The sequence below is a fragment of the Notothenia rossii genome (assembly GCF_949606895.1).
Source record: "Notothenia rossii genome assembly, chromosome: 6".
Taxonomy (NCBI): domain Eukaryota; kingdom Metazoa; phylum Chordata; class Actinopteri; order Perciformes; family Nototheniidae; genus Notothenia; species Notothenia rossii.
The window spans coordinates 5,593,128-5,620,597 of NC_136909.1; the positions used below are offsets into that span (position 1 = coordinate 5,593,128).

A 27,470-nucleotide genomic window follows, 5' to 3' on the forward strand; every position below is an offset into this window, starting at 1 on the left:
GGGAGGTCAGGTACTCTTTAAAACAGCTGCTAGTTATGGGTACTTTTTACTTAGGTACATTTCAAAGCCTCTTTACTTTTACTTTGGTAAAAGTAGAAGTACTGACTAAACTTCTTTACTCGAGTATTTTTAAACAGGAGTATCTGTACTACTACTTGAGTAAAGGATGTGTGTACTTTGCCATCTCCGAGTAAGACTAACCTGATTCCTAAAGCCTTTATCAACACCCAGAGTCTGCGTGCAAAAGCAGTGTTTGATTCCTAGATGGCACATGAGGTAGGCCAGGTCGATAGTCCACACACTCTCCGTCAGCTTCAGCTCCCAGCATGCTCTCTGGAACTCCTTGTCACTGATTGGGTGCAGGTACCTGCAAGATTGGACAGTTCAATTCAATTCAATTCAATTCAAATGTATTTATATAGCCCAATATCACAAGCCACATGTGTCTCAGAGGGCTTCACAAATCAACACACATGAATGATAATGTAAAAACAACAAACATCTGAGAATAAAGTCAAATGACAAGATAAATGTGAAAATACCAACGAATGGGTACAAAACACAATGACACAAATACAGTTAGAATACAAAATGTACAAAGTTTAAAGAGACTGTTAGTTTATTCATATAGCACATTGAGACTTAAAGAGAGATGAATGTTTTCAAATTGTAGTCTGCTTATTATCCCCACTTTTCTCTGGTGATAGGGTGCGTAATAATCTTCTTTTATGCAGAGGACCATCCCAGAGATCCATATTCAACGCAATGGTGAACGCATGTGCCTGCATTTGTTACACGACTAAATGCGATGAAGTTGCATGCATGTAATTACCACATCTTAGTCTAATTAGAGACATAAAATCATTTTTGATTCATGCCTCACACAGGAAGGCTTTTTTAAAAACAGAAAATACCCTTTTTAGCCTAAGATTTGTCGTAGTAACATAGTTGAAGTGTACCTAGGATGAAAATGAAAATTACAGGCCTCTCTCATCTTTTTAAGTGGGAGAACTTTCACAATTGGTGGCTGACTAAATACTTTTTTGCCCCACTGTATACAATAAAACCAAACTTTTTTTATCACGCATTACGCCTTATTTTTGTGTAAGTGTGTTTCAATCTTAATTCAAGGTATTTTGACTCACTTTTAAATAAAGATTGACAGTAATCAGTGTTGACTGCGTTTGCTAGGTTTACGCTGCCTTGTTTATTGGCAGTTTAAAACATTAGTAACAATATGTATGAAGTTACATAACTTTGTTAAGGTTATTAAATAGTCACGTTACTTAATACTTCAACAGGGTAACTAGTAATCTTTAGCATTTTACATTGAAAAACAACAACCTTTCCAACACGGCCTTAATCTGACCTTTCTGATGTCAAGACAGTGGGATCAGGTTTCTTAAAACGAGAAGTTAAATGTTTTTTTGACTTAATGTTGACTGACTGTAATTATTAAGAAGACCATTGTGTTTCTTACTACTGTAATCATGCTCAACTCTCAGACTGCTTTTTGAACTTTTTTGCACAGCCCTCCACTTTAAAATATAATACTCTGTAGTTTGCCATATACTCATTCTCCTAAGTGTTTTTGTTTTTTAGCTTTTAGGTTATTTGTATAGTTACATTTCACAGACTGTAACACTCCTTGTTGTTCACCACCAACTATGGGTTAGGCATAGTTGGTGCATGCTACTTAGGTACATGTGGCTCTTTTCTGCTGTAACCAATGTACATTTCCCCTCTTTGGGAATAATAAAGGTATTCTGATTTAAACGTGGTCTAAATACTTGTCTTTAACATCCTTTTTTAATGCTAAATTGCTTCTTAAAAAAATACTTGTTTTTTTACTTATATATTTATTTTTTGAGATCGTTTATGTTCACACCACCAGATACCAAAGCAAATTCCTTGTATGTGTAAACGTACCTGACACTAAACTCGATTCTGATAATGTCATATAATGCAAACAAATGTTGAATATAACTCTTCTGAGCACTTACTTCAGCACCATCCTGGAGCAGGCTAAGCCACAGTCCCAGTGGTACAGCTGCCGAATGACAGGAACGTTCAACAAGACGGCATCCTCTGAGAAAACCACAGGTGGAGTTATTAGTTAAAAACTGTTCATGGACAATGGTGAAAATGTACAGTACAACATTTGTTACAAATAAAAGACAGAATGGAGACACGACCCTGATAAGCTATCTGGAGCGTGATAGTTTGGGTTCAAACACCAATAAGATTTACTGTTTCGTAACACGTCTACAAGTGGAAAGAGTTCAAGTATTAAAGTGGACCTATCATGCTATATTTGAATAGTATAGTGTAGGACCATACCTATATAAGACATATTTATACTTTTTATTTTTCAAAATACCAAACAGATCATGCATTTTAGCCATATCTCATCAAGCTCAATTTAACACTGTCGCCCATAGCTTTGACAGTTTTCATTAGTAACTGCTGCCTTTAAAACGCATTTATCTATCCAAGTTTATATTTAAATATGTTGCCATCACTCACCTGTCATTCTGTTGTATTCTGTCTTTAATTGGGCAAATTAAAGACCAGCTGGAGCGTCTTGTTTACAGAATGTTAGAGTTGGGTTTCTTCTCCATGGATGCTAACTAGCAGCTAACCAGCTAACAGTTATAAATAGTCCTTTAGCAGGTTAGCTGCGAGGCTAGCTCCTCGTCTCACACCACCGCAGCACCATACAGTTGTTAGTTAACTCAACAAGTAAGGGATGAAAGTAAGAAAAGTCATTTTTAGTACGTTGTTATGGTGGTGGCTCTAGCTAAGACAGGCTATGCTTCACTTCGCTGTTTGTTAGCTAGCACACTGGCTGAGAAGCTGCTTCTTCTTCGTTGAATTAATTAGGCAAACCGACCTGGTGTATTAGCGCCACCTGCTGGACTGGAGGGTGAAGCAATGATAGCAGGAAATAAAAAAATAAAAAAATATATAACAAAATAATTCATTAATAAATCAAATCAAAAGCCTGTTGGCACGAAATAATAATAATAGTTAAAACAAACCTAATATATATTAAAAAAGCACAAACAAATTAATCGCAAATAAAACATAGTACATTTTTCCTTTGCATTTGCTTTCAAAATTGGCTCTATTTTTTTCCATTATATCAGTTTTTATACAATTAATTTAATTCTGAGTGTTAATAAAGTTGAGTTGTGGAGACTGTTCTATTAATGTCATTGTACAGGTAGGAGCAAAATTAAAAAGCAATCCTGTCCGTGTACATCTGCACATCAACAGCAACAGCAATATGGTTATACGTACACACATTTGCATACATACGATAAATAAATACAGTTCAAATCACAGTGTTTAAAAACAGACAGGTAGTGAAATGTGCATATCAGAGGTGATCACTTAACGCTGGCAGCTACTGTATATTTGTTTATCTGTAAGTAACGTGTTTGGTGAAATATGTCACGGTAGAGGCACAAGATACAACTAGGAAATGCATTTCCTGCTGAAAATGCGTGCAAATGCTGTAAGCTGCGCACATTTGTTGCTGAATTTATCAGAAAAAGCTGAATATTGTAACAGTTGAATGACTGTAGCTGCTTTTAGCTACAAACGGCTGAACTTAGCGGAGAAATGCTTTGAATCAGAATTGTTACAGCTCAAATGCACTGACTTTGTTGAAAGCTTGAAAGTGAAATGTTAAACTGGAAGAGTAGGACAAATAGTGATGAAGCTTAATATTTCAAAGAGAAGTTGAAAAGGTTTAAACAACTACAGTAAATGTGTATTAAAGCAACCCTCCTGTGATATATAGCTATGCGTACAAAGATGTTTCAGTGAGGGAGGGGTCAGACTGAGTGAGGAGGAGCTCTGTGCTTTGTTTCAGGAGGAAACTGAGTTATAGTCTCAGATCACTTCCACATGTTCTCCATCAGCTTCGTATGGCACCTTGGACATAACACAAGAACAACATCCTGTTTTTGTTTTTGAAAGACAAACCTTTATTAGTGATCCAAACATTTCATTTGATCACACATCCCATCAGTAAAGTGTGTTCAATGATTTCATGATCAGTTTCTCTTTCTCCACACCATGAATGTGTTTCATCTCAGCTATTTCAAACAGAATCAGACATGATGTCCTTATTGATTATTATCATGATAAGTTATGTTCTATAAAACATCAGAGTGCCCACTTTCTATTTGGACAACAACAACAACAACAACAACAACAACAATTAGTCTGCAAACAATAACTGTAATATTAGACAATGTATTTCCCGAGCAAAGACTCTAAGCTATTTACAGCAGAATAATAAATGATGTATTGATTGATTATGATCATGACAGGAAGTAATATCATTTTAAATAAACATGTGATGATGAAATAAGTGTTATAACCATCTGGGAACTCATGTGTTAGTTAATTTGGGCAACAATAACATTTAACCTGTCAGAATAATACATGTGATTATAAATGTCTCTGTTGTTTTAGAACCAGAATAAAATGTGTAGAATAAAAGAAGCTCTGCTGCTTTCTCTCTGAAGACTCGTGCATTACAAGAGAAACAACAACAAGAATCAAAAGAAATATCCAACACAGATTTAGAGCAAAGTTTACAAATCAGTTCAGGTGAACAAGGATCCTCCTGAGCAGCCTCCATGGCTACACAGACACAGGAAGGAGCCGGAAGAAAGTCCAACATCTACAGAACAACTCGTGAGAAGATGTTGAAGCCCCGCCCATCATGTTTGATTGACAGCTGATCTCTGCAGTGAAGACATGGACAATCAGCTCTGATGGACACACGGTGAGTTTAAGAAGTAGAAGAGTTCCTTCAAGGACTTCAGGCTATTTGAGTTTACAAAACTCAGCAGTGTCTCCACAATGATAAGGCCGAATTCCAGCATGTAGCGGCTGAGTGAACGTGGTCTGGACTCTGTGGAGGAGAGTCATGGTTTCAGAGACGCTGTAGAAGGACAGAACACCTGCTCTGTGATCCAGGTACACTCCTACTCTGGAGGACACAGGACCTGAGACGGGAGGGTTGATGCTGTTGTAAAGAAATGAATAACTGTTATGGAAACACTCTAAGGACCAAGATTTGTCATTGTATCCAAATATACTCTCCCTCCCTGCTCTGCTGATATTCTTGTATGAGACTGCTAAACTAACTCCTAACCCTCTCCGCTCCACCTCCCAGTAACAACGTCCAGTCAGACTCTCTCTACTCAGGACCTGAGCATAATAAGTGAATCTGTCTGGGTGACTAGAATAAGACTGTTCTTGTCTCATGAGTGTTGCTTTTCTGCTCCCCTCAGATAATACCAGCCATGTGTGTGCTGTGTTTGGATCCAGAGTGATCTCCTGTGAATATGTTAAGAACCCAGCTCTGGTGGTGGGCTCTGCTGCTGACAGTAACACATCCACTTCAGTCGGTGAGACATTTGTCCATTCCTCTCTCAGGACGTCCTGTAGTTTGTCTCTGACTGCTGACAGGGCCGCCGTCACGTCCTCAAAGTATCTCAGAGGACGGATGTTGATGCTGGAGGAGTGTGTAGCTTCACTGAGGGCTGGCAGTGAGGAGGGGTAGCTGAGCAGAAAGTGGTTGTGATCCTCTGTGTGAGACAGCAGCTTCAGCTCAGCGTCTCTCCTCTTCAGCTCAGAGATCTCCTGCTCCAGCTTCTCCTGGAGCTCTCTGACTCCACTCACTTCTCTCTCCTGCTGGGATCTGAGCTGCTGCTTCACATCAGAGCTTCTTTTCTCCATGAGACGGATCAGCTCAGTGAACATCTTCTCACTGTCCTCCACTGCTTTCTCAGCAGAGCCATTGACGGCCTCCACCTCCTGCTGAAGCAGCTTCACCTCCTTCTCTCCGTCCTGGATTCTCTGCTGGATGTTTAGTCGACTCCCCTCCAGCTCTCTCTGCCTCTCAGTCCTCTCTGCTGCAGCTGACACCGTGTCGTGGCCTTTGTGTTCGTCTACAGAGCAGAGAGAACAGATACTCTGCTGATCAGTGCGGCAGAACAGCTTCATCACCTCGTCGTGACGAGAGCAGATGTTCTCCTGGAGCTTCTTGGAGGGCTCCACCAGCTTGTGTTTCTTTAATTGAGCTACGTTATAATGAGACTGGAGGTGTTTCTTGCAGTAAGATATAAGACACACGAGGCAGGACTTACAGGCTCTCAGCTTCCTCCCAGTGCAGACATCACAGGACACATCTCCAGCTCCAGCATAGCAGAGATCAGCAGGAGCAGGTGGGGGTCCAGTCTTCTTCAGCTCCTCCACTAAAGCTGCTAACATGGTGTTTTTCAGCAGGACAGGCCTCGGTGTGAAGCTCTGCCTGCACTGAGGGCAGCTGTGGATTAGCTCTCCATCCCAGTGCTGTTTAATACACTTCATGCAGTAGCTGTGTCCACAGGGAATAGTGACCGGATCCTTCAGTAGATCCAGACAGATGGAACAAGAGAAGGTTTCCCGGTCCAGCTGAACTCCTTTCTGCGCCATTTCACCTCTCAGTAGCAGCGAGTGTGTGAGTTTCACTTCCTGAAAGCTGAAACTATTGTGACAGGTTATCTGAACAGCATGTGTGTGTGCAGTGAATGTGGCTTATCAGCTCTTGTACTTTACCCACATGTTGGTTACACCCCTCCTCCTCAGTGTGGATCTGAAGGGGAGGAACCAGGAAGTACAGAGTGGAGCTGGCTGCGTCTGAGAGCAGGAAGAAGAGGGTTATGGCTAGAAAGGATCCGTCCAGTGTAAAACTCTCGCGAGAGTTTGCAAGTCACGTGGATGAATGTCTACGTTTGGCAGGCAGCCTTTCAGTTACGATCGTTAACATCAGTGGGCCATATCAAATGATGGTGAGAAGCTAAACTATCTATTAATTATATCAATTACAGGGAGTGTGATTGTTGAAATAGGGTGTTAGTGGTTTTGCTGTTCAAAGAAGAATGACAACACTGTAGATCACCAACACTGGTTTATTTTTTATTCACAGACAAGTCAATGTTGTCGCAGTAAAAGTCCCAAGATAGCCCCTGATGCAATAAAATGTTCCCTTTCAGTGTTTCACTATTATGTCTGATGTTTCTCTATTAATATTGCTGCTGCATTTAATGCGTATGTTGCATGTTACTGCTGTAGATGTTTTTCCGAGCCGCTTCAACGAGAGTTACAACGAGAACGTGACGTCATATTTACACAAGACGGATCCTTTCTAGCCATAACCGAAGGAGAGGGAGGGATATGATGAAGCCAATTGAGCAGGCCAGACTAATAATGCTCCTGAAATCTTTTGAAATGATTTGATAGAGTGTATATTTTGGGTGTGAGAGCAGTTTCAAAATATATTTTCAGAAGATTTGAAAGACCCTCTACTCTAAGTGATGATGTCACGCCCTCTAGCTCTGAAGAGCCCCTCCCATAGACACCCATAATAAAATCTAACACGGACTGAACATTTACCAAAACTTAAACATTGATAATTCAAGAACTGTTAAAGATGTGAAGAATACAACTTTAATAGCTGAATGTCTTGTGACCATTTTAAAGTTGGAATAAAGTCTCTAGCTGAAAGAATGTGGAAGGAGTAGCATTTTGCACACGGTGTAGGTTAAAGAGGATTTGAAGGGTTCTCCCATTGATGATATATATGTTTAAGTAATAAAAACAATATAAAACTAACACAACTAAATAAATGACATTAAAAAATAACTGTAATAAAAAAGGATTCATAATAATAGCTTGGATTTATATGGCGCCTTTCATGAGACCCAAGGTCGCTTTACAGAGAAGAACCGGAGTAGAAACAAACAAAACAAAAACAAAAGGCAGTCAAACAAACAGTCAGACAGACAAAACAACAAATAGATTAGGATCTAGATCTAGATAGATTATGCAGGACTTTTACTGTAACAGAGTATGGCAATTGTAATTAAATAAAGTACTTGAATAAATGTACTTTATGATAAAAGGAGCTCCAACAAGCCGTTTAGGACAGAGAGTGAAGACACTAACACATACAGAGATGCTGGATGAGAAACCAATGTGAGTTTGGAAAATTGCACAATATAAATCTATTCTAGTAGACCTCAACAATGGAATTATGATCAGTAGAAATGGCCATGACACGGGACCTTTAAGACACACCTTGTTGGTGTTGGTGATCTGACTCAGAGTGGACATTTTCCTTGTAACAAGGTGAACACACACTCAAGGAATACAAGGAAAATGTCTACTCTGAGTCAGATGGTAAAGTGGTCCATCAGACTGACTGGTGAGCCACAGCTAAACCTGGAGACCCTGTACCTCAGGCAGTTACAGCGGTTATCCAGCTCCATATTAGACGATGACTCCCACCCTCTGCACTCAGAATTTAAGCTTCTTCCTTCGGGCCGGAGGTTACTTGTCCCAAAGAGTAGAACGAAGCGGTATAAAAACAGTGTTATCCCAGCAGCTATTGCACACATTAACACATCATAGGAGTGTCACACAGATCGGTCACTGATACATTTCATTCTTGAGTTCTAAGAAGGTGCTTGCCAAAATATAAGCAAACTAAGAAAGCAAGAAATGTGCTGACTAGTCATAAAATGTAATGTTTTAGCTGGTCTAGTTGCCTTTCAACACTAGAAGGTGCACTTGAACCAGATTTTCTGTTGAAAATATGAGCCTGCTGTCAGTGAGATGTGCCTCTGAAAGTCACAGCAATGCATGTATAAACATCTTACAAACAATTTCATAATGACTTTCTAAACAGAAATGTGTTGAAAAGCAATATCATGAGTCTTAATTTAACCCCATTAATTGTATTGGAAACTTTAATGCACATGTGTTGAGTTTTATAGTTTGTCAATGGACACATTGGAACTCAAGTTGATATTTAAAAGTGTATTGATTACGAGCTATAAAACACGTGGCAGAAACATACATAATTGTCCGCCTTTTTCAAACAATTTAACTTAATATACATTTTTCTATAGTTAAAAATATATTCTTTGCTGTTCTCTGGCGGACAAACCGTGCTCTGCTAGAGCAGCCTCCCTCTCATCCATCCTCATCTTTCTGAAGCTTTTTCAGTGTTGACATTAAACCACCAGTTCTCCTTCAAAGTCACAAAGTCAACTTTATTGTCAATCTTTCAGTTTGTGTGTACAGACAGAGAGATCGAAATACCGTTTCCCACAATCCTGAATACAAAAACAAATATATATTAAAAAATGTATGCAAATATGTATATACCTATATATATATATATATATATACACAATCAAAGGCACATCTATACATATGCACATATTACGACCTAAATAAAAGCACAACAATCAATATATACAAAAATAACAGTCACTTCAATATCTTTGAAAATGTACATTAGTGCAAGACTGTCCATAGCAGCGTAACAAAAAGTGTCCTGTGCTGGATTTTAGTCTCTGTGTGTGTGGTGTTATAGTCCAGTGGGGGCAGGGGGGAGGGACGAATTAGAGGCGCTGTTGGGCTTTCTTGCTGATTGACGTGGTGTTGTTGGTCCAGGAGAGGTCCTCGGTGATGTGCACCCCCAGGAATTTAGTGCAGCTCACCTGCTCCACAGCAGCACCACCGATGGTCAGTGGGTGGGGGTGTTGGATGTAGTTTCTCCTGAAGTCGTCAACAATCTCCTTTGTTTTGTCCACATTGAGAAAGAGATTCTTATCTATGCACCACGTGGCCAGCTGGTTCACCTCCCTCCTGCAGTGGGTCTCATCAGATTTGATTTGCTTCATGACCTCTCAAAGCACTCCATGATGGTGGAAGACAGCGCTACGAGGCGGAAGTCATTGAAGCAGGATCGTGATTACTTCTTCGGCACAGGTATGATGGTGGTTACCTTGAAGCACGAGGGAACAACATCCTGGCTCAGGCAGCCACTGCAGCCAGTGAAGGCGGAGGAGTGGTGTGTCTATAGGAACAACTTAGGGAGGTTGAAAAGGTACATGAGTTGTAAAGGTTGGATGGTGCTTGCAGGTAGACCAGCCAGGAGGGAGTCCCAGAGTTTTAGTAATCAAGATGTGAGAGGACAAGGACCTTTGTTGCATTCTGGGTCAGAAGGACATGTATCCTTATGTTGAGTAGGAGCGGAGGAGCAGCCATGTTAGCAGTGAACGGAAAGTTGTTCATTGAATATCACAGTCAGATTCCTGGCAGTGTGAGTTTGGGAAATAACAGAGGTGCCGGTGTTGATGGAGAGATCATGGATGGGAGAGTCTTCACCTGGAAGGAAGAGCTGTTCTGTCTTGTCTGGGTTGAGCTTCAGGTGGTGTGCAAGCATCCACTGGGAGATGTTAGCCGGACAAGCAGAGATACATAAGACCACCTGTGTTTCAGACCGTGGAAAAGAGGGAAGCAGTTTAGTGTCTTCTGTAAAGTTTTAGCAGGAGAAGTCTTGAGAGCAAACCTTGGAGCCGATTGAATTAAAGTACAGATCCTCTCCAAGTTACCCTGTAGGTCTTTGAGGCAGGAGGTATGCAGCGAGAGTGCAGAGCCAGAAACTCACAGTTCTTGGAGGGTGTGAAAGAGAACTGGTGGTTTAATGTCAACGCTGAAAAAGCTTCAGAAGGATGAGGATGGAGGAGAGGGAGGCTGCTCTAGCAGTACACGGTTTGTCCACCAGAGAGCAGCAAAGAGTATATTTGTAACTATAGAAAAATTAATATTCTGCTAAACTGTTTGAAAAAAGCAGACGATTAGGTATGTTTCTGCCACGTGTTATATAGCTAATATTAATTAAACTTTTACATTTCAATATAGTGTCAAACTGAACACGTGTGTAGTTAAGTTTCCAAAATATTTAATGGGGTTAAATTGAGACTCATGTTTTAAAGTTACGTGATATTTATTTTCAACAAATTTCTATTTTGAAAGTCATAATGAAATTGTTTGTAAGATGTTTATACATGCATTGCTGTGACTTTCAGAGGCATATCTCGCTGACAGCAGGCTCATATTTCAACAGAAGTCTTGTTAAAGAGCGCTCTCTAGTGTTAAAAGATAACAAGACCAACAAAAATATCTCCATCAATTTACAAGTTTATACAATTATAAACCCATAGATTATGTTTACCGTCAAATAAGCACCTCTTAGGTACATCTAAAACATGACTATTTAAAGCCAGTGGATGAAAGAACCACACCTTGTTTTTGGGTCAGATCGTTTATTCAGCTTTAGACAGTTAAACAGTTAAAACTCCAAAAAGGTAAACATGACAAAAATAGTGATACACATATTGTAACCATCACCAAATTTCAACCATAACGTAACATATTTATGAAAAGCAAAGCATTATAGATTTCTCGTTTTATATATTTTTTCTCATAAACATGTAATAGGACACAACAAGAATTCAAATGACGATTACAGGTTTCACTTTAAGAGGATATATATACATGCATTATATCAATAACTACTACAACAACTCCGTATCATAAAGTCAGATGTTCACAGAGACAAAAACATGTTAAATTTAGTGTCGCCCATTGTTCTCAATTTCTAATCCTCAGTTAGTAATCCATTAGTAATTTAGTTTCTCCCCTCTTCAGGTTGTGATTTCTATATTTGAACTAGAGCCATTCAATAAACCCAGAGAGCAGATACATTTTAGATAAGAGTGAGCTTGTTGCAGTAAATATACCAATGGGTTTACTTAACACAGATGAAATTAAACTTTTCAGTGTCAGCCTTTTTGTACCACTCTCCATCTCTCTCCATGGCTGTAGCCCTGTCACAACCCTCGGTCTTTTCTTGTTGGGCCCAGTTGTGATAGCAGACCAGACGATCACTGACCCAGAACCACAGATCCAGAGTGCAGGTGTAGCGCATTCCCAGCCAGACGAACTCAGTGTCGGCCATCTTGGCTCTGTCTTGGACCCATCTCTGCTGGTGACTGTCAGTGATGGAGACCAGGTCGCTGTGGTTCACTCTGCAGTAATCCAAGGCCTCATCCCAAGTCTTGTTCTCTTTGATCAGGATCACTTTGTCTATAATTGAAATGGATATTTTTTTAAACGTAGATGAACCATTTATTGAAAAACAACTCTGAATGTCAATAACATAACACCATTATTTAGATTTTATTATTATTATTATTGCTATTATTATTATCTTGTTTAGTTCTGTTAGTCGGTACACTACTCCCTTATATTTTGGCTATCTGGTCTGTTTGAGTTATGAAGGTCGCTTAAATACTGTATGCCTTCAAGAGAAAATTAACCACGTATGGCTTGTCAATTGATGCAGAATATAGAGACTAAATGGTTCGTAACTTTGAACTGTGGTCCCTCTCAATGTACCAAATGTCTTTTATATGTGTCTTCAATAAAAATATATTTAAAAAATAAATAAATAACATAACACCATGCAATCATCTTTTGTTGTTGTAATGAATACAAGTCTCTAAAAGGGTTAGGGGTTATTTATAAAAACAAAATGTTTAGAAACAAAATGAAGGCAACAAATCATGTGGCACATTTTGAAAAAGCCAGGATAAAAAGATGTGAGGACAAAAACATGACCGAATGAAATTCATTACTTTCTGCTCTTTCAAGGTTTTGTAATTTTCAGTAGAATAAGCTTTCGTCTATATTAAGAATAATCATCAAATCCAGATCTGTAATTTCATGTATATTATGAATATTTTCTCCACTAAAGGATATTCAACATACATATAAATAAAGACAAGAAAATCAAATACTTTCAAAGACTTTTGCAAAACTCACCGTCATAGCAGTAGAAGGGTTTTGGATGGCTGCATTCGTCTGAATTCCATTTCCCATTTTCCGTAGTCATAGCACAAGTCTTTAAGGCTTCGTCTTCAAATGAGACCGGATCCCAGTGTCTGAAAGAGAAATTCTTCCCATCTGACCAACTCCAGATCTCTCTGAACAGGCCGATCCACAGATCGTTTAATTCTTCGGTAATGTTCTTGAATTCTTCTGATCTGATGTGTGTGAGTCCACTGACCAGGTCAGTGTGATTTTCTCTGCAGTGACTCTGAGCCTGAAGCCAGTTCTTTTGATCAACAATTAAAAAGTATTTCTGTGGCCCTGTTTCTGTGAGAATGAAAAGACACATTTTACAAGTTTTAAAATCATTTTCTCTTAGTTAAATCATGTTAAAAACAGAATGTAAAAAAAATATGAACACAATCTCACTTAAGATTCAGATTGATGAAAGTGTTTGGTATAATAATTTAGATTGCATAATCAAAAAACATGCTTATGCTTTACCATTACAACGTGTCCAAACAAGTAGAATTGTATCATCAAAGTTACCAATAATGTTATGTTCAAAGTAAAAAGCAACATTTGTTTTCATTCAATGTAACTACAGTGCATAACATCTGTCAACTATTTGTACACAGTATGATATCATTTATATAGCTTTAATAGTGACATATACTCACCATCGTAGCAGACAAAGGGAAACTTTTGATAACAACGGACATCGTGCCATTTTTGGGAGAGTTTAATCTTCACACAGTTCTCAGGATGTTCATCTCCATTGTCCGGCTCATTTGAATTCCATTCTGGTTCACATTCTGTTTGATTGTACTTCTCTCCCAGCAGAGACCAGTGCCACTCTTTAATATCGCTTTCATTGATGCTCCTCAGTCCGATCCAGGCGCCTTTCTGTGGAGGGTTAGTCAGTCTCTCCAAGTCTCCCACGTTAGACACTGTGGCCAGGTCAGTGTATTTCTCTCTGCAATAACTCTGGGCTTCATCCCAGGACTTTCGTTCTTGGATGAAGTGGTACTCATAGAGGTGACATGTGAAGAAGGAACACTGACCTAAACATAGAGTAAATTCTGCAGTGATGGAGCTGACAGTATGACAAGCATCTGATCATTAAATCAAACTCATGAGAACTAAAATCACCCCCACCTCTTACATCATCCCCTTCATCTTAAAGGAGCTCTGAGTTCACTTATTTCACTTTTTATTGTTAGGAAGCTGTTTCATGACTCTAGATGTGATTTTAATAAAAAATCCACTTACCCATCAGAATGAGCACAAACAGACTCCACTGCATATTTGCTCTGTTATGTGAAACAACAAATGAGGGAGCAAATCTGTAGCGGAAAAATGCAAATGTTGAGCATCAACTGCACGAACAAGCTCACATTGTGAAAGGTCTTTTTTACACACATACAAATATCTAATTTGAATAAAACACAAATAATGTGATGCATCAAACTTCAACAGTAACTATACCACCTCAACGATAGAGTGCAATACAGTGATGACATTTTTTTGTCTTTGTGTGGAGTTTATAATATTTATAATCTGCTGGTTCGATAATAATACTTTATTATTTTGGATATTCACCTTTCAATATTCTGCTACTTTTAAAGACCTATGTTTCAGGAGTGGGTTGGACTTAATGGGTTATTTAACCAGAATGGAAAGAAAACTTTGAGAATAATGAATAATTAAATTTCCCAGTGTTCCTTTTATAAGCACAACTTTAGAGTTTGCATTCTTTTCTTTGAACTATCGCTATTAAAAGAAAAAATGTTGTCATTTAATTCAACAGAATCAGATGGCTGTGTTTACACATAGCAATTCAGATGTAAGATGAACCATTCAGGTTATTTTATTAAACATGAAATTAGTGGAGGTTTTGTCTGCAGAACAGGCTCCATACATGACTTTTTATAAAGTACCTGATTTCATGGTTAGTCAGGCAAATAAATAAGACTTATTCCCATCTGATAACTAGAATATGTGAAATATACGTTCAGGAAAATATTGCACTCTGCACACACAATAAACAATATATGAAAGTGACTGAACAGAATCACACTTACATCTCGTCGTCCTGTCAGCTGCTTCTCTCTCTGTCTCTCTCGATGTGCTGGTGAAGACTCAGATAACGACGAGGTCGCTGCTCTCTTTGAGCCACCTTTGGGCAAACATTTGAATATTAAAATTCAGATGTCAAACAGGTCTATCATGGTGGATACAGGATCCATTGATGGAAAGAATATCAATTAACAAGTGACATGTCATGTAATTACATGTAACAGGGAAAACCGTTGAACAGACTTCCTTGTTGACTGTCTAACACAAGGAAAGAAAGGTATACCAAAATATCCACTAATGATAACTATTGAATGTTTATATTTTTATATTTTTGTTCGGCTATTGCTTGTTACCATAATGTCAAACAGCTTTAAGAGAACATTCTGGCTGTTTTTGAGCACCTCATATTACAAGTGTGTCAATATTATTTTTGTTTCATTCACATCGTTTCTTTATTCTGATACAGCCAACAAGTCAAAAAGCTACTAAAGTACTTTTCCCACTTTAGTTCCGATATAGTAGGGGAGTCCCAGCAGCTTCTACTGAAGCCAGTCCCCAACTCCGGGGACTTCCGGCCGGGGACTTCGGGTGGCAGTATACGCCGTGAAGTGGTTTGCAAACTTAAGAGTTCTCATGAACTAAGTTCTCATGAACCTTTGTGGGAAAAGTACTGCGGTGTGAATGCGCCTTATGGCCGTATCTCATTTCAAAGATTTCCCCTCCTCGACTCCTCGACTCCTCGACTCCTCGAATGCTCGGTCCTCCGGTAATGACCCGGAAATGAATTTCAGCGCGCCATGCTGAAGCACAGCTAATTTCTCTAATTGCACATCGAGGACCGAGGATCGAGCGTCGAGGAGCTCTAACCGAGGAGACACTGATGGGTCCTCCACGGTTCCTCCGTGGATGCATTTCCGGTAACAGAGATGTTTCAAAGAGTCGTGACGCACGGCAGCTCAACAGCACAGACACACAACTGCTGCCCCGCCGCAGCACCGGAAATGGAAATGCTGGGAGAAAAACTGACTATCAGCAGTCGGTACAGCCACACCTAGTGTCAGCAGAAAGTATTACAAATAATGATTAAAAGAAAATGCAAAGAAATGCAAAAAAATAAATGCAAAAAGATATAAAATATATCTTAAGATCATGTTTAATCATCTGATTAGTCTGTACATTGCTGTTTTAGTCTGTGTTCTTCTAATTAGTGTCTACAGTGTGTGCCCGGCGCTGTGTGTGCCTATTGAACTGTATAGAGCCATGTGGGACAAAACCCGATCATGCCCTCCCTCTCACTGTCTAAGTGAACGGTGACTGTAAAAACTACACTGCGCATGCTCAGAGTATTGTCCTATTTAATGTGTGTGGCAACAAAATTATGACCATAAGGGCAGAGTGCTGCCATCCCCACCATACGTCATCTCACATCATTCAGAACTGATTGGTTGTAAATACGTGTGCCGCGAAAAGTGTAGTGTGTGAAGAGGAGAAGAGAGACGCGTCCTAAAACCAGGAAGTAAGCTGCGCATGGGTTCCCTCCACAAAAAAGCATTGAGATTTCTCCATAGGATTTTAGAAAATAGCTGGAAATAAGATCTGTGGGAAACGTACCTGTTAGATAAATACACCTTTTGTTCAGCCGGATAATATCCACATGTCTACCCTACTTTTATAATTTTTATAATTAATCATAAATCTATCGATTAGGTTTATGATTCGACTTTTGAAACTACAAGAAGATAAGGAGGACTTTTACAAAAAAGTAATAGAGATTTTGTCCAGAAGGATAGGTAAATGGACTTCATCTTCAAGTCAAGGTAAGACCACCATTTTATTGAAAATGGGATCTTACTAAGAGAGAATAATTCAATATTTAAATGATAAAATTACATTTTTTGGGTATCTTTTTGTTGAACTGTCTGTTAAAAATTAATCGAAGCATCAGACAAAAATAGCTTTTGAAAATATTATTATATTTTGATTTAGGTCAAAATATAATATTTGTAAACCTGAAGAGTCAGTGCCAGTGCCTCACCAGCCATGAACCTCACTGCAGAAGCTTATATATAGACATCTAAGTTTTTTGTGCCCCACCACTTTTGTACATATAAAAACGCCACTGACTATCAGGGATGTAACGTTATCTTTGATAATTTTTCGTCAACGAAAGTAAAGAGAGATTTTGGCAAAGTTTTTATTTAGTAAACTACATTTTCGTCTTGTCAATTTTCGTCTGGTCAATTTTCGTCAACGATATTGCATGTTGATTTAGTTAGTTATTGTTTACTGCCGTTTTCCTTCTTAAAATGTTTTTGAAATATTTTGAGATTTGGTTGAGCAGGGTATACTTGTACTTTTGACTAGTCCTTTTATTAGAGATGTGTTTGTGTTTGTTCTTAGTGTCAGGATGGATCCCTTGTCTTTTTCCCTGCAAACTAAATCTACAGACAAAGAACCTGAATTAATAAGAAATGAGAATGTTTATTTAGTATAGCACTTTTCATAGAACAAGATCACAAAGTGCTTGACAGGAATACCATTGATTAAAATAAGATCATAAAAATAGTTTTAAAAGAAAAGAAACAGACCTTAAAAACACACAAACACTAAAAACCACTAAACAAATATATGTTTACGATCTCTGTTTTTTTTATTGAGCGATCCAAATGCATGTTGATGCCGTCTACTTGGTTCCAAAGATGGTGTGCATTGTCTCCTGTGTATAAAAGAAAGACACACATGAACTAAAATATAGTATACAATAGTATTTCTGATGAATGTATAATGTGTAAACGTACTCCCTCAGAGTCAGTGTCCTCTCTCAGGTAGGAGACTTTATGTCTGCTGTAAAGATCTTTTTTCCTCAGGCACGTCAACAGAAACCAGTCAGCAACCAGAGGAACCTGCGGGGAAACTCACTCTGTCATCGAGTTAAACAAGAGAAATGTAGGCCTAATATAAAATGAAGGGGTACTTACCAAGCTGAGGAAGGACAATGCTGCACCCAAGTTCACTACAGTGGGGACTACTCCAAACTTTCCTGCCTGCAAGAGAAATAATACATGATGAATGATAAATACAAGTAAATAGTAAATAAATAATAAATAACTAATAATATATGATAAATTATAAATAATAAATAAAAAATAATACATAATAAATAGTAAATAATAAATAATACATTGTGAGTAAGGGATAATGTGCAGCGAGGTGGTCATTATGAAGGTGTTCTTTTCCCCATAATGACCAAGTCACTGCACACTATCCCGTTTATTACACGGCCAGATACTAAACAAACTAACGACTGGACTCCCAATATTAATTGAAATGATTTTATTGACTTAAAGATGATCGTATTTCTTCCGCTAAGAAAAAAAAAAACTCCGCTCCACGGCGCACCAACGGCTGGAACTGCGAGAACAACAACAACAACTTTATGGCATCACTGTCCAACTCTGTTCACAGTTTCTGATCGACTAACAAGTCCCTAAACACTGCAGAGCCCATACCGTGTTCCTGTTAGTGTTTACTTCCTCTCGGCCTTCTTCTGGTGATTTATCTGACGTCCAGTGCTCCGTCGTTTACCCTCTTTTACTTTCTCTTTCTTGATCCTCCTTAGCAACGGCAGGAACTGCTTCAATAGCGTTTTTGAGGAGCTTTTTGATTACAGATTTGAAAACATCGTGGCTTGCTTTAAAAGTAGCACAATTCATTATGTCAAACCTTGGAAAGTATCTAGATATCCCTGCCCTAATGCCAAAGTAACTGGCAACTGAATAGGTTTTGCCGTCTGATTTGATGTCTGGACCGTTGCGTAAAAAGGAGGGTTTCGGCCTCGTTACTTCTCCGCTGTTTTCTTTTACCAGTCTGAAAAGCCAACTGTATACAGTTCAATCGAACGGACTTCTTTGTGCAGATGTGAGCGTCCTTAACAACGGTCAATAAATCCTTGACAGCGGTCTGTCTGTTACGTGTCACGTGTTCTGAATTGACCAATCAGAATCGAGTATTCAACTAAGCCATGTAATAAATAATAAATTGTACATAATAAATAATACTACATAATACAAAAAAAATTATATGAAATAAATTATAAATAGTAAATAATATTTCATGTTTTGTTGTGGCCTCACAGTTCCAAATACGATGACGTCAAACCGGATCCCGTAAGCTTTAAATAAGGTTCGAAATTCCTCTCCTCCTTGGTCCATGTAATATTTAGCAAACCTATTAAACAATACAAAAAATTAAATTAAAAAACTTAAAAATGTAAGAATAAAAAAAACAAAATAAGTATATATACAGGTAAGCATGTAAAATAATAAAGTATAACAAATAAAGTTAAATGACAACTGTACTATAGAATGAAATACGCGTTGTTTAAACAGGTCTAAGTGAAGACCTTTGTCAGGAGTTTTATGGTCTGTCCATTTGTTGAAAAGTTTTACCTGAAATTGTATCCAGGAGCCACGTCATTGTTTGGGATTCTGCTGTCCAGCCTGCGGAAGCTGTATTTGGGGGAACATTTCCTGGCCCACCAGTCCAGATCGCAGCTCCAGTCGATGATAATACCCAGGATACCACCCTTAAAAAATAACATTAAAGGTCCCCTACTATTATACTGTTTTTCATCAATATATTATAGGTCTCAGATATATACAGAACCTGTCTCTGATTGGCTGAAACACTAAACAGATCATTGCAGCATTACCCATAATCCCCTCTGTTTCAGCCCTGTTTCCAAAGTACTGATTCTCTGTCTGTTACTTTAGATGAAAATAAGGAGCCCCTCCCCACGCCCCTCTGAGAGAGATTTTGTTAAAAAGAACACAATGCTGCTCTAGGAGGAAATTCAGGTGATAAGGTGGGGGGGTTACCTTGGTTGCTGATTGGCTAATGGTTACTCAAGCCAAAACATTGTTATGACATCATAAAGTGGCCAAAATCTGATCAGCTCATTTTCAGACAGGTTTTTATAGAAATTGATCAGGACAGAAAGAGAGAGAATCTTTGTTCCTGAAAGTTTCAGAGTCTCTTTCCACAGAGGGGACACATGTTGATGTAGAAGAGACATGAAGAAGAGGGGACACATGTTGATGTAGAAGAGACATGGAGAAGAGGGGACACATGTTGATGTAGAAGAGATATGAAGAAGAGGGGACACATGTTGATGTAGAAGAGACATGGAGAAGAAGGGACACATGTTGATGTAGAAGAGACATGAAGAAGAGGGGACACATGTTGATGTCGAAGAGACATGGAGAAGAGGGGACACATGTTGATGTATAAAATACATGAAGAAGAGGGGACACATGTTGATGTAGAAGAGACATGAAGAAGAGGGGACACATGTTGATGTAGAAGAGACATGAAGAAGAGGGGACACATGTTGATGAAGAAGAGACATGAAGAAGAGGGGACACATGTTGATGTAGAAAAGACATGAAGAAGTGGATTTTGCCTAATAGGTGACCTTTAAGTATAAACTGAATAATTATCTATCATGTATAAATACCAATCAGTGCAATCAAAGACTGTGGGCGTCCCCTTACGGTACATCCACACGGCAGCGTGCGTTGAAGCTTGCCGGTGGGTGTGTCCGGCGTGCGACCAACAACCAATCACATTAATCTCCCGCCCTGGACACACAAGCACGCGGTTTGATTGGCTAGAGCTTGTACTGGCATATGATTTGATTGGCTGGCGCTTCCGTCGATGCTTGAAAAGTTGAACTTTTCTCAACTTTCGAAGCGAGCAACGGAGGCAAAGCGTCGCCACGGAACCACAATGCAGTTCGGCAAAGCGTGACGTCACCCCATTCAAAGTGAATGGGAAGCGTCTCCGTTGAAGCCACGCACGCTGCCGTGTGGACGGGCCGTCAGACAGACAGATAGATAGATATACTGTATATTTATACCACTGTCTGTACAGATATGTAGTATATATAAGTGTTTTTATACTTTTAATCTGATCTATACTGTATACACTGTATTACCACAGTATTATACACCTGACCTAATGCTGTACTTTATACCTAACTATATTGTTAATATCTCACTGTTTATACCTATAATATATTCTCTCATCTCATGCTCTTATATTTAAATTAATACTTCCTTCTATGAAATGTGTACATTATTTGAGTGGAGTTTTATAAAAGCCCAGTTAGTCTTCATGCACTTTATATCATTTGCTATCTTGGCGTATTTTAATTTGTCGCAAATAAACTAAAAAACCTAAAATCGAATCCAGTTTTATTCACTGAGCCTCTCTGGAAACAATGTTAAGGCCCTGCTATCACATTAAAATCCTCTGCTGAAGACAGATACAACATTATAATCGCCCTTACAACTGGAATTAAAGGGAAATAACTAAAAGAAAGAGAAGTAAATTGGACTTTACATTTTTAATTCTCATACCTTCACAGCCATGTCCTGGAAGTCCTCCCCGGCCTCCGACACGATGTTTTTGAGGCGAAAGATGGGGCAGTCAGGGTTTGAGGATCGATTAAACTCACAGCTGCGCAGGTATGAGGAGTTAATATGAGGCGCTATGTTTCTTCTGAGGGAAGAAAACACATTATATTAATATTAACATCAACATCATGGCACACAGTAATACGGTGTTGGAGAACATGTATTCAAACTAGTATAGTTTAAAGGGGCCCTATTGTGTTGTTTTGGGGTTTTCCTTTCCTGTTATGTGTTCTATAGGTTTTAGTGCATGTAAATGGTCTGCAAAGGCTAAAATCCCTGTTCCCCCCAGAGGACTTCCTCTATTGGACTTGTTTGTTTACTTCCTGAACATAGTGACAACTTTGATTAACTTATAACAGTTTTCAGGGGAGATACGTACGATTTGTATCACCATTATATGATTACTTAATAAAAAAATAAAAATGTTGAAAAATTGCTTTTTCAACATTAAAGCACGGAGACATGTCCCAGTAGAGACACTATACTGATATACACCTGAACATCAGCAGGAGAGGACTCTTTAAAGTAGAGACACTATACTGATATACACCTGAACATCAGCAGGAGAGGACTCTTTAAAGTAGAGACACTATACTGATATACACCTGAACATCAGCAGGAGAGGACTCTTTAAAGTAGAGACACTATACTGATATACACCTGAACATCAGCAGGAGAGGACTCTTTAAAGCAGAGACACTACATACTGATATACACCTGAACATCAGCAGGAGAGGACTCTTTAAAGTAGAGACACTACATACTGATATACACCTGAACATCAGCAGGAGAGGACTCTTTAAAGTAGAGACACTATACTGATATACACCTGAACATCAGCAGGAGAGGACTCTTTAAAGCAGAGACACTACATACTGATATACACCTGAACATCAGCAGGAGAGGACTCTTTAAAGCAGAGACACTACATACTGATATACACCTGAACATCAGCAGGAGAGGACTCTTTAAAGTAGAGACACTACATACTGATATACACCTGAACATCAGTAGGAGCGGACTCTTTAAAGTAGAGACACTACATACTGATTTACACCTGAACATCAGCAGGAGAGGACTCTTTAAAGCAGAGACACTACATACTGATATACACCTGAACATCAGCAGGAGAGGACTCTTTAAAGCAGAGACACTACATACTGATATACACCTGAACATCAGCAGGAGAGGACTCTTTAAAGCAGAGACACTACATACTGATATACACCTGAACATCAGCAGGAGAGGACTCTTTAAAGCAGAGACACTACATACTGATATACACCTGAACATCAGCAGGAGAGGACTCTTTAAAGTAGAGACACTACATATTGATATACACCTGAACATCAGCAGGAGAGGACTCTTTAAAGCAGAGACACTAAATACAAATATGAACATAAAAACATAATACAGTAGGACCCCTTTAAATATATTTTTGCAGCAACTACACACATACAGTAGTCATTATTCTGTCATTTGTAGTGGTAAACAGTAGCTATAGCTTTATTTTTGTATAATTTGAGGTACTTTTTTGTAATGTTAGGTTTATAAATGTAATTATTGGTGCTGTAAGATTGCTGCGTCTTTTGCTAAATTACAATTTTTAAAATAGCGTTCGAAATAATGTAAGATAAAAATGTATGTTTGCATTTCACATTCAGATAAAAAACTCAAACACTGACCTGTGGATGTTGAACTTTGGGTATGTGATGCTGTTCTTGATCAACACGGTGAAGTTCTCTGCTGAATCCAGCAAAGCATGACTGAGGGAATAAAAACATGTCAATACTTTACACATTAATATACATACAGTAATACTGCATTCGTTATCAACATTATACTACTATAAATACTATTAAACTTCATGTATAATCTACATTATATTACTAAAACGCTGCATGTGTAACCTATACTATTATAAATACTGCATCTGAAGTCTAAACTATACTGATATAATAATCAATATTGTACTTTATTATAAATACTATGCATGTATTCGTACTCAGGCAGATGAGAGTCTATCTCCAGAGGACACCAGGAGATCACCTCACAGGTTTTTACAGTCGTAGAAAAGTTCTCACACAGACCGGTCTGAATACCTGAGGAGAGAAGTATAATGTCAGGCTTTATTATTTTTAACTAAATTCAGTTATACATAATCATCTAAAGACACCAAGTGAGGTCCAATGGTGGAAGAAGTATTACAAGATCTTATCTAAATGAAAGTACGGAAGTATAAAAGAAAATGTGCTTAAAGTGAAAGCCAAATGGGCTCTTTAGTAGCTGCATCCTTGTTTATTATAATATTAGAGCATCATTTGAAATGCAAGTGATGCAAGTGTCCCATGGCGAGTATTTTGATACTTTTATTTGTTTATATTTAGTTATTTACGCCCTACCGCTGCCTCGAGGATCGTTCAGTCCCTCGATGCAGTCACAATCGTCCACACACACAGTGGAATGGTCTGGAAACTATGGAGAAATAATCAGAGTTAAAGAACAAGGGGTCGCTAATTCAAAACAATAACAAAGGCAGAGTTTGTTGGCTTTGTGAAGCAGCTTGGGATTCACCCAAGGAGAGGTGGGAAGTAACTAAGTATCTCTACTCAAGGATTGTACTTAAGTACCATTTTGAGGTACTTGTACTTTACTTGAGTATTTACATTTTATGCTACTTAATACTTTTACTTCTATACAGTTCAGAGGTAAATGCTGTACTTCTACTCCCCTACATGTATTTAATACCTTTAGTTACTTCACAGATGTGGATGAATGATGTGAAATCTAATCAAGTGTTAAATCAGACTTTAGTTCCACCTGGAGTAAATCCACCAGCTACCCTGCAGTATACAAAGTCATTCAAACTAGCTGCACCTTTACCAGCTTTGAGAACACTTTCATGATCAATCATTATAAAACATATCATATCTATTATTCTGAAATGGACCAATCTGCACAATGACTACTTTTACTGTCTCTACTTTAACTATATTTTGATGAGAATACTTTTCTACTTTTACTTGAGGAACATTTTGAATGCAGGACTTTTACTGTAACAGAGTATTCCTACACTCTGGTACTTCTACTTTTACTCAAGTACAAGATCTGAGTACTTCTACTTTTACTCAAGAACAATATCTGAATACTTCTACTTTTACTCAAGTACAAGATCTGAGTACTTCTACTTTTACTCAAGTACAAGATCTGAGTACTTCTACTTTTACTCAAGTACAAGATCTGAGTACTTCTACTTTTACTCAAGAACAAGATCTGAGTACTTCTACTTGTACTCAAGATCTGAGTACTTCTACCACCTATGTACCTAAGTCATCAAGAGAAATCGTGCAATGTATTGTCTTAAATTGGGGGGGGGGGGGGAAGGCCCCAGGTTGAAGGCAGATTTCTCACCTGCATTCACACATTCTCACCTAGCAAATTAAACATATTTAAGTTTATGTTTTATACAAAAGTACATTCTGTTGTTCCATCAGGGCACATTATAAAAGGAAATGTTGTATAACATCTCAAAACCCAATTTAAAAAAGATGAAAATGTCTGAGTAAGAATATAACCTCTTGACTCACCAAAGGACAACGTGACCGAGTTTGACGAAAGGTCACAATCATGTTGGTTAAAACAAAGAAGGAATTTCCTCCCTGTTGGACAGAAGATCACACGCGTAAAAAAAAATCTCTCTCTCTCTCTCTCTCTCTCTCTCTCTCTCTCTCTCTCTCTCTCTCTCTCTTTCAAATTCAAATTCCAAAGCATCAAAATACAAAATAATTACACAATAATATGATAAACAAACTACATTAACATACATTTCAAATTGTTACATATTAATGATCTCTCTCTCTCTCTCTCTCTCTCTCTAGAGCGATCTTGGTAACTTATCCCAAGTTGGCATGGAAATGTGGTCGAGACAATGCACGTTGGAAGGGCAGGAAGGTGTGATACCAGAGAGAGAGAGAGAGAGAGAGAGAGAGAGAGAGAGAGAGAGAGAGAGAGAGAGAGAGAGAGAGAGAGAGAGAGAGAAAGGCCGTGGTGGCGAAGTCCATAGGCGTGGCTTGGCAACTGGAAGGTCACCATGCAGTTCAAGTCCCGGAAAGACCAAGTGCTGCCGAGGTGTCCCTGAGCAAGGCACCGTTCCCTACACTGCTCCCCGGGCGCCGTTCATAATGGCAGCCCACTGCTCCTGACACCATGATAGGTCAAGTGCTTCTTAATCCAGATATTGATTGTTAGGTTGAATACCTGAGGTGGAATAACATAGTCAGCCACGTCCCAGTATTTGATGCTGGAGGCGTTGGTGAAGGCGAACCCTTTCACCTTGGTGGTGACGGTGCTCACCACAGAGTCCGTCTCCTGGTAGGCCTTCTGCACCAAACACACATAGCTACACACAGGGGATAACACTTTAAATAATGAACAAACACAACAATATTAAGTTAAATGATTAGTCTGAGCTGCAGCAATTTCTTGACTAATCAATTACAGGATAACTATTTAATAATATAGAACATTTTATTTATATAGTGCACTTTAAAAACAACGTCATCTCAAGGTGCTTCCCAATGCGATGAGGACAAAATGAAATGAAAAAGATAACATTTAAAGTTATCTGGAGCATATTGAATAACATATGGTATGGTAAAAAGGCGTGGCGCAGTGGATTAGTGCTTTGGTGTTTGGATCAGATGGTCACAGGTTCAAACCCCACTGCAGTCAGCATGTCGTTGTGTCCCCGAGACACTTCACCCCAAATTGCTCCTATGGGGATTGTCCACAGTATTGAGTATGTAAGTCTCTTTGATAAAAGTGTCTAACAAGTGACATGTAATGTAAAAAGGTTAAAAGGTTAGAATAAAAAAATAAAAAATAAAGGACAGTCAGTAAAATGTGGTGCGGAACAGGTGGGTCTTGATGCTTTTCTTAAAAAGTACATTAACTCAAGTAATGTATTTCAATACACTAGAACTAGGGTTTTTGCTTATTTAAAACCAGTATATTAGCATTTTTATTTATGTTTCTATCTTTACGGTTTTTGCACTTTGCTGTGCATAAAAGCATCAGAAACATGAAATTGAATGCTTACGATGTAATGTAATCAATTAATAATTAATCCAACTTAATTTATTTAGCACTCTTCATACCCAAACGCTGTTACTCACCCCAGCACATACAGCACCACGAGCAGCTGAGTGAGCCTGAACACACATCCCGCCGTTATGCTAGGAATAACCAGAGTTTTTGGTGTTTCATAATAAAATAAATACTGCACAAAGCCCTGCCAGCCGCTCATCGCTGCAACACACACTCCAGGGAAGCACTGAGTAATGATGATAAGTGCACATAGCGGCCCTTATTCAAATAGTTTCATTCAAATTATCTTTTACCTGGAGCACGTTCAACATGCAGTAGTACAGTAAACGCCCTGCACATACATGCTGATGTTCAGGTGTATATCAGTATGTAGTGTCTCTACTTTAAAGAGTCCTCTCCTGGTGATGTTCAGGTGTATATCAGTATGTAGTGTCTCTACTTTAAAGAGTCCTCTCCTGCTGATGTTCAGATGTATATCAGTATGTAGTGTCTCTACTTTAAAGAGTCCTCTCCTGCTGATGTTCAGGTGTATATCAGTATGTAGTGTCTCTACTTTAAAGAGTCCTCTCCTGCTGATGTTCAGGTGTATATCAGTATGTAGTGTCTCTACTTTAAAGAGTGCTCTCCTGCTGATGTTCAGGTGTATATCAGTATGTAGTGTCTCTACTTTAAAGAGTGCTCTCCTGCTGATGTTCAGGTGTATATCAGTATGTAGTGTCTCTACTTTAAAGAGTCCTCTCCTGCTGATGTTCAGGTGTATATCAGTATGTAGTGTCTCTACTTTAAAGAGTGCTCCTGCTGATGGTCAGGTGTATATCAGTATGTAGTGTCTCTACTTTAAAGAGTCCTCTCCTGCTGATGTTCAGGTGTATATCAGTATGTAGTGTCTCTACTTTAAAGAGTCCTCTCCTGCTGATGTTCAGGTGTATATCAGTACAGTATGTAGTGTCTCTACTTTAAAGAGTCCTCTCCTGCTGATGTTCAGGTGTATATCAGTATGTAGTGTCTCTACTTTAAAGAGTCCTCTCCTGCTGATGTTCAGGTGTATATCAGTAT

General features: G+C 38.7%; 4 protein-coding genes across 6 annotated transcripts in view; all 4 read right to left on the bottom strand.

Annotated features, from left to right (window-relative positions):
- Positions 1 to 2,886, bottom strand: part of gucd1 (guanylyl cyclase domain containing 1) — a 6,846-nt gene extending 3,960 nt beyond the window's left edge. The window contains exons 1-3 of the mRNA XM_079687081.1: positions 2,527 to 2,886; positions 2,004 to 2,088; positions 136 to 367 (exon numbers count right to left, since the gene is read on the bottom strand). Coding sequence (XP_079543207.1) covers positions 136 to 367; positions 2,004 to 2,088; positions 2,527 to 2,533 — 324 coding nt within the window. The 5' untranslated portion in view covers positions 2,534 to 2,886. The remainder of the gene's footprint in view (positions 1 to 135; positions 368 to 2,003; positions 2,089 to 2,526) is intronic.
- A 1,085-nt stretch (positions 2,887 to 3,971) lies between these two features.
- Positions 3,972 to 6,731, bottom strand: LOC307043884 (tripartite motif-containing protein 16-like). The gene is made up of 2 exons (XM_079688814.1): positions 6,174 to 6,731; positions 3,972 to 5,975 (listed from the first exon to the last, which is right to left on the bottom strand). Exons 1-2 carry the CDS (start codon positions 6,499 to 6,501, stop codon positions 4,846 to 4,848), a joined length of 1,458 nt encoding a protein of 485 aa, XP_079544940.1. The 5' UTR covers positions 6,502 to 6,731; the 3' UTR covers positions 3,972 to 4,845.
- A 4,444-nt stretch (positions 6,732 to 11,175) lies between these two features.
- On the bottom strand, positions 11,176 to 16,058 carry LOC307045190 (C-type mannose receptor 2-like). Of its 3 annotated transcripts, XM_079690725.1 has the most exons (6): positions 15,700 to 16,056; positions 14,838 to 14,932; positions 14,026 to 14,099; positions 13,434 to 13,817; positions 12,748 to 13,080; positions 11,176 to 12,009 (listed from the first exon to the last, which is right to left on the bottom strand). In XM_079690725.1, exons 3-6 carry the CDS (start codon positions 14,057 to 14,059, stop codon positions 11,672 to 11,674), a joined length of 1,089 nt encoding a protein of 362 aa, XP_079546851.1. In that variant the 5' UTR covers positions 14,060 to 14,099; positions 14,838 to 14,932; positions 15,700 to 16,056; the 3' UTR covers positions 11,176 to 11,671. The 3 variants fall into 3 exon arrangements, with proteins under 3 accessions (XP_079546851.1, XP_079546852.1, XP_079546850.1); XM_079690726.1 differs by having other exon boundaries at positions 14,026 to 14,066; positions 14,838 to 16,058; XM_079690724.1 differs by having other exon boundaries at positions 14,838 to 16,056.
- Positions 16,059 to 17,459: 1,401 nt separating this feature from the next.
- Positions 17,460 to 26,628, bottom strand: p2rx4b (purinergic receptor P2X, ligand-gated ion channel, 4b). Its single transcript, XM_079691117.1, has 12 exons — positions 26,483 to 26,628; positions 25,566 to 25,707; positions 24,896 to 24,967; positions 23,711 to 23,783; positions 23,314 to 23,410; positions 22,994 to 23,074; positions 21,252 to 21,393; positions 19,281 to 19,417; positions 18,966 to 19,059; positions 17,811 to 17,876; positions 17,631 to 17,735; positions 17,460 to 17,548 (listed from the first exon to the last, which is right to left on the bottom strand). The coding sequence occupies exons 1-12, from the start codon at positions 26,611 to 26,613 to the stop codon at positions 17,516 to 17,518; spliced, it is 1,173 nt and encodes a 390-aa protein (XP_079547243.1). The 5' UTR covers positions 26,614 to 26,628; the 3' UTR covers positions 17,460 to 17,515.
- Between the last annotated feature and the right edge of the window lie 842 nt (positions 26,629 to 27,470).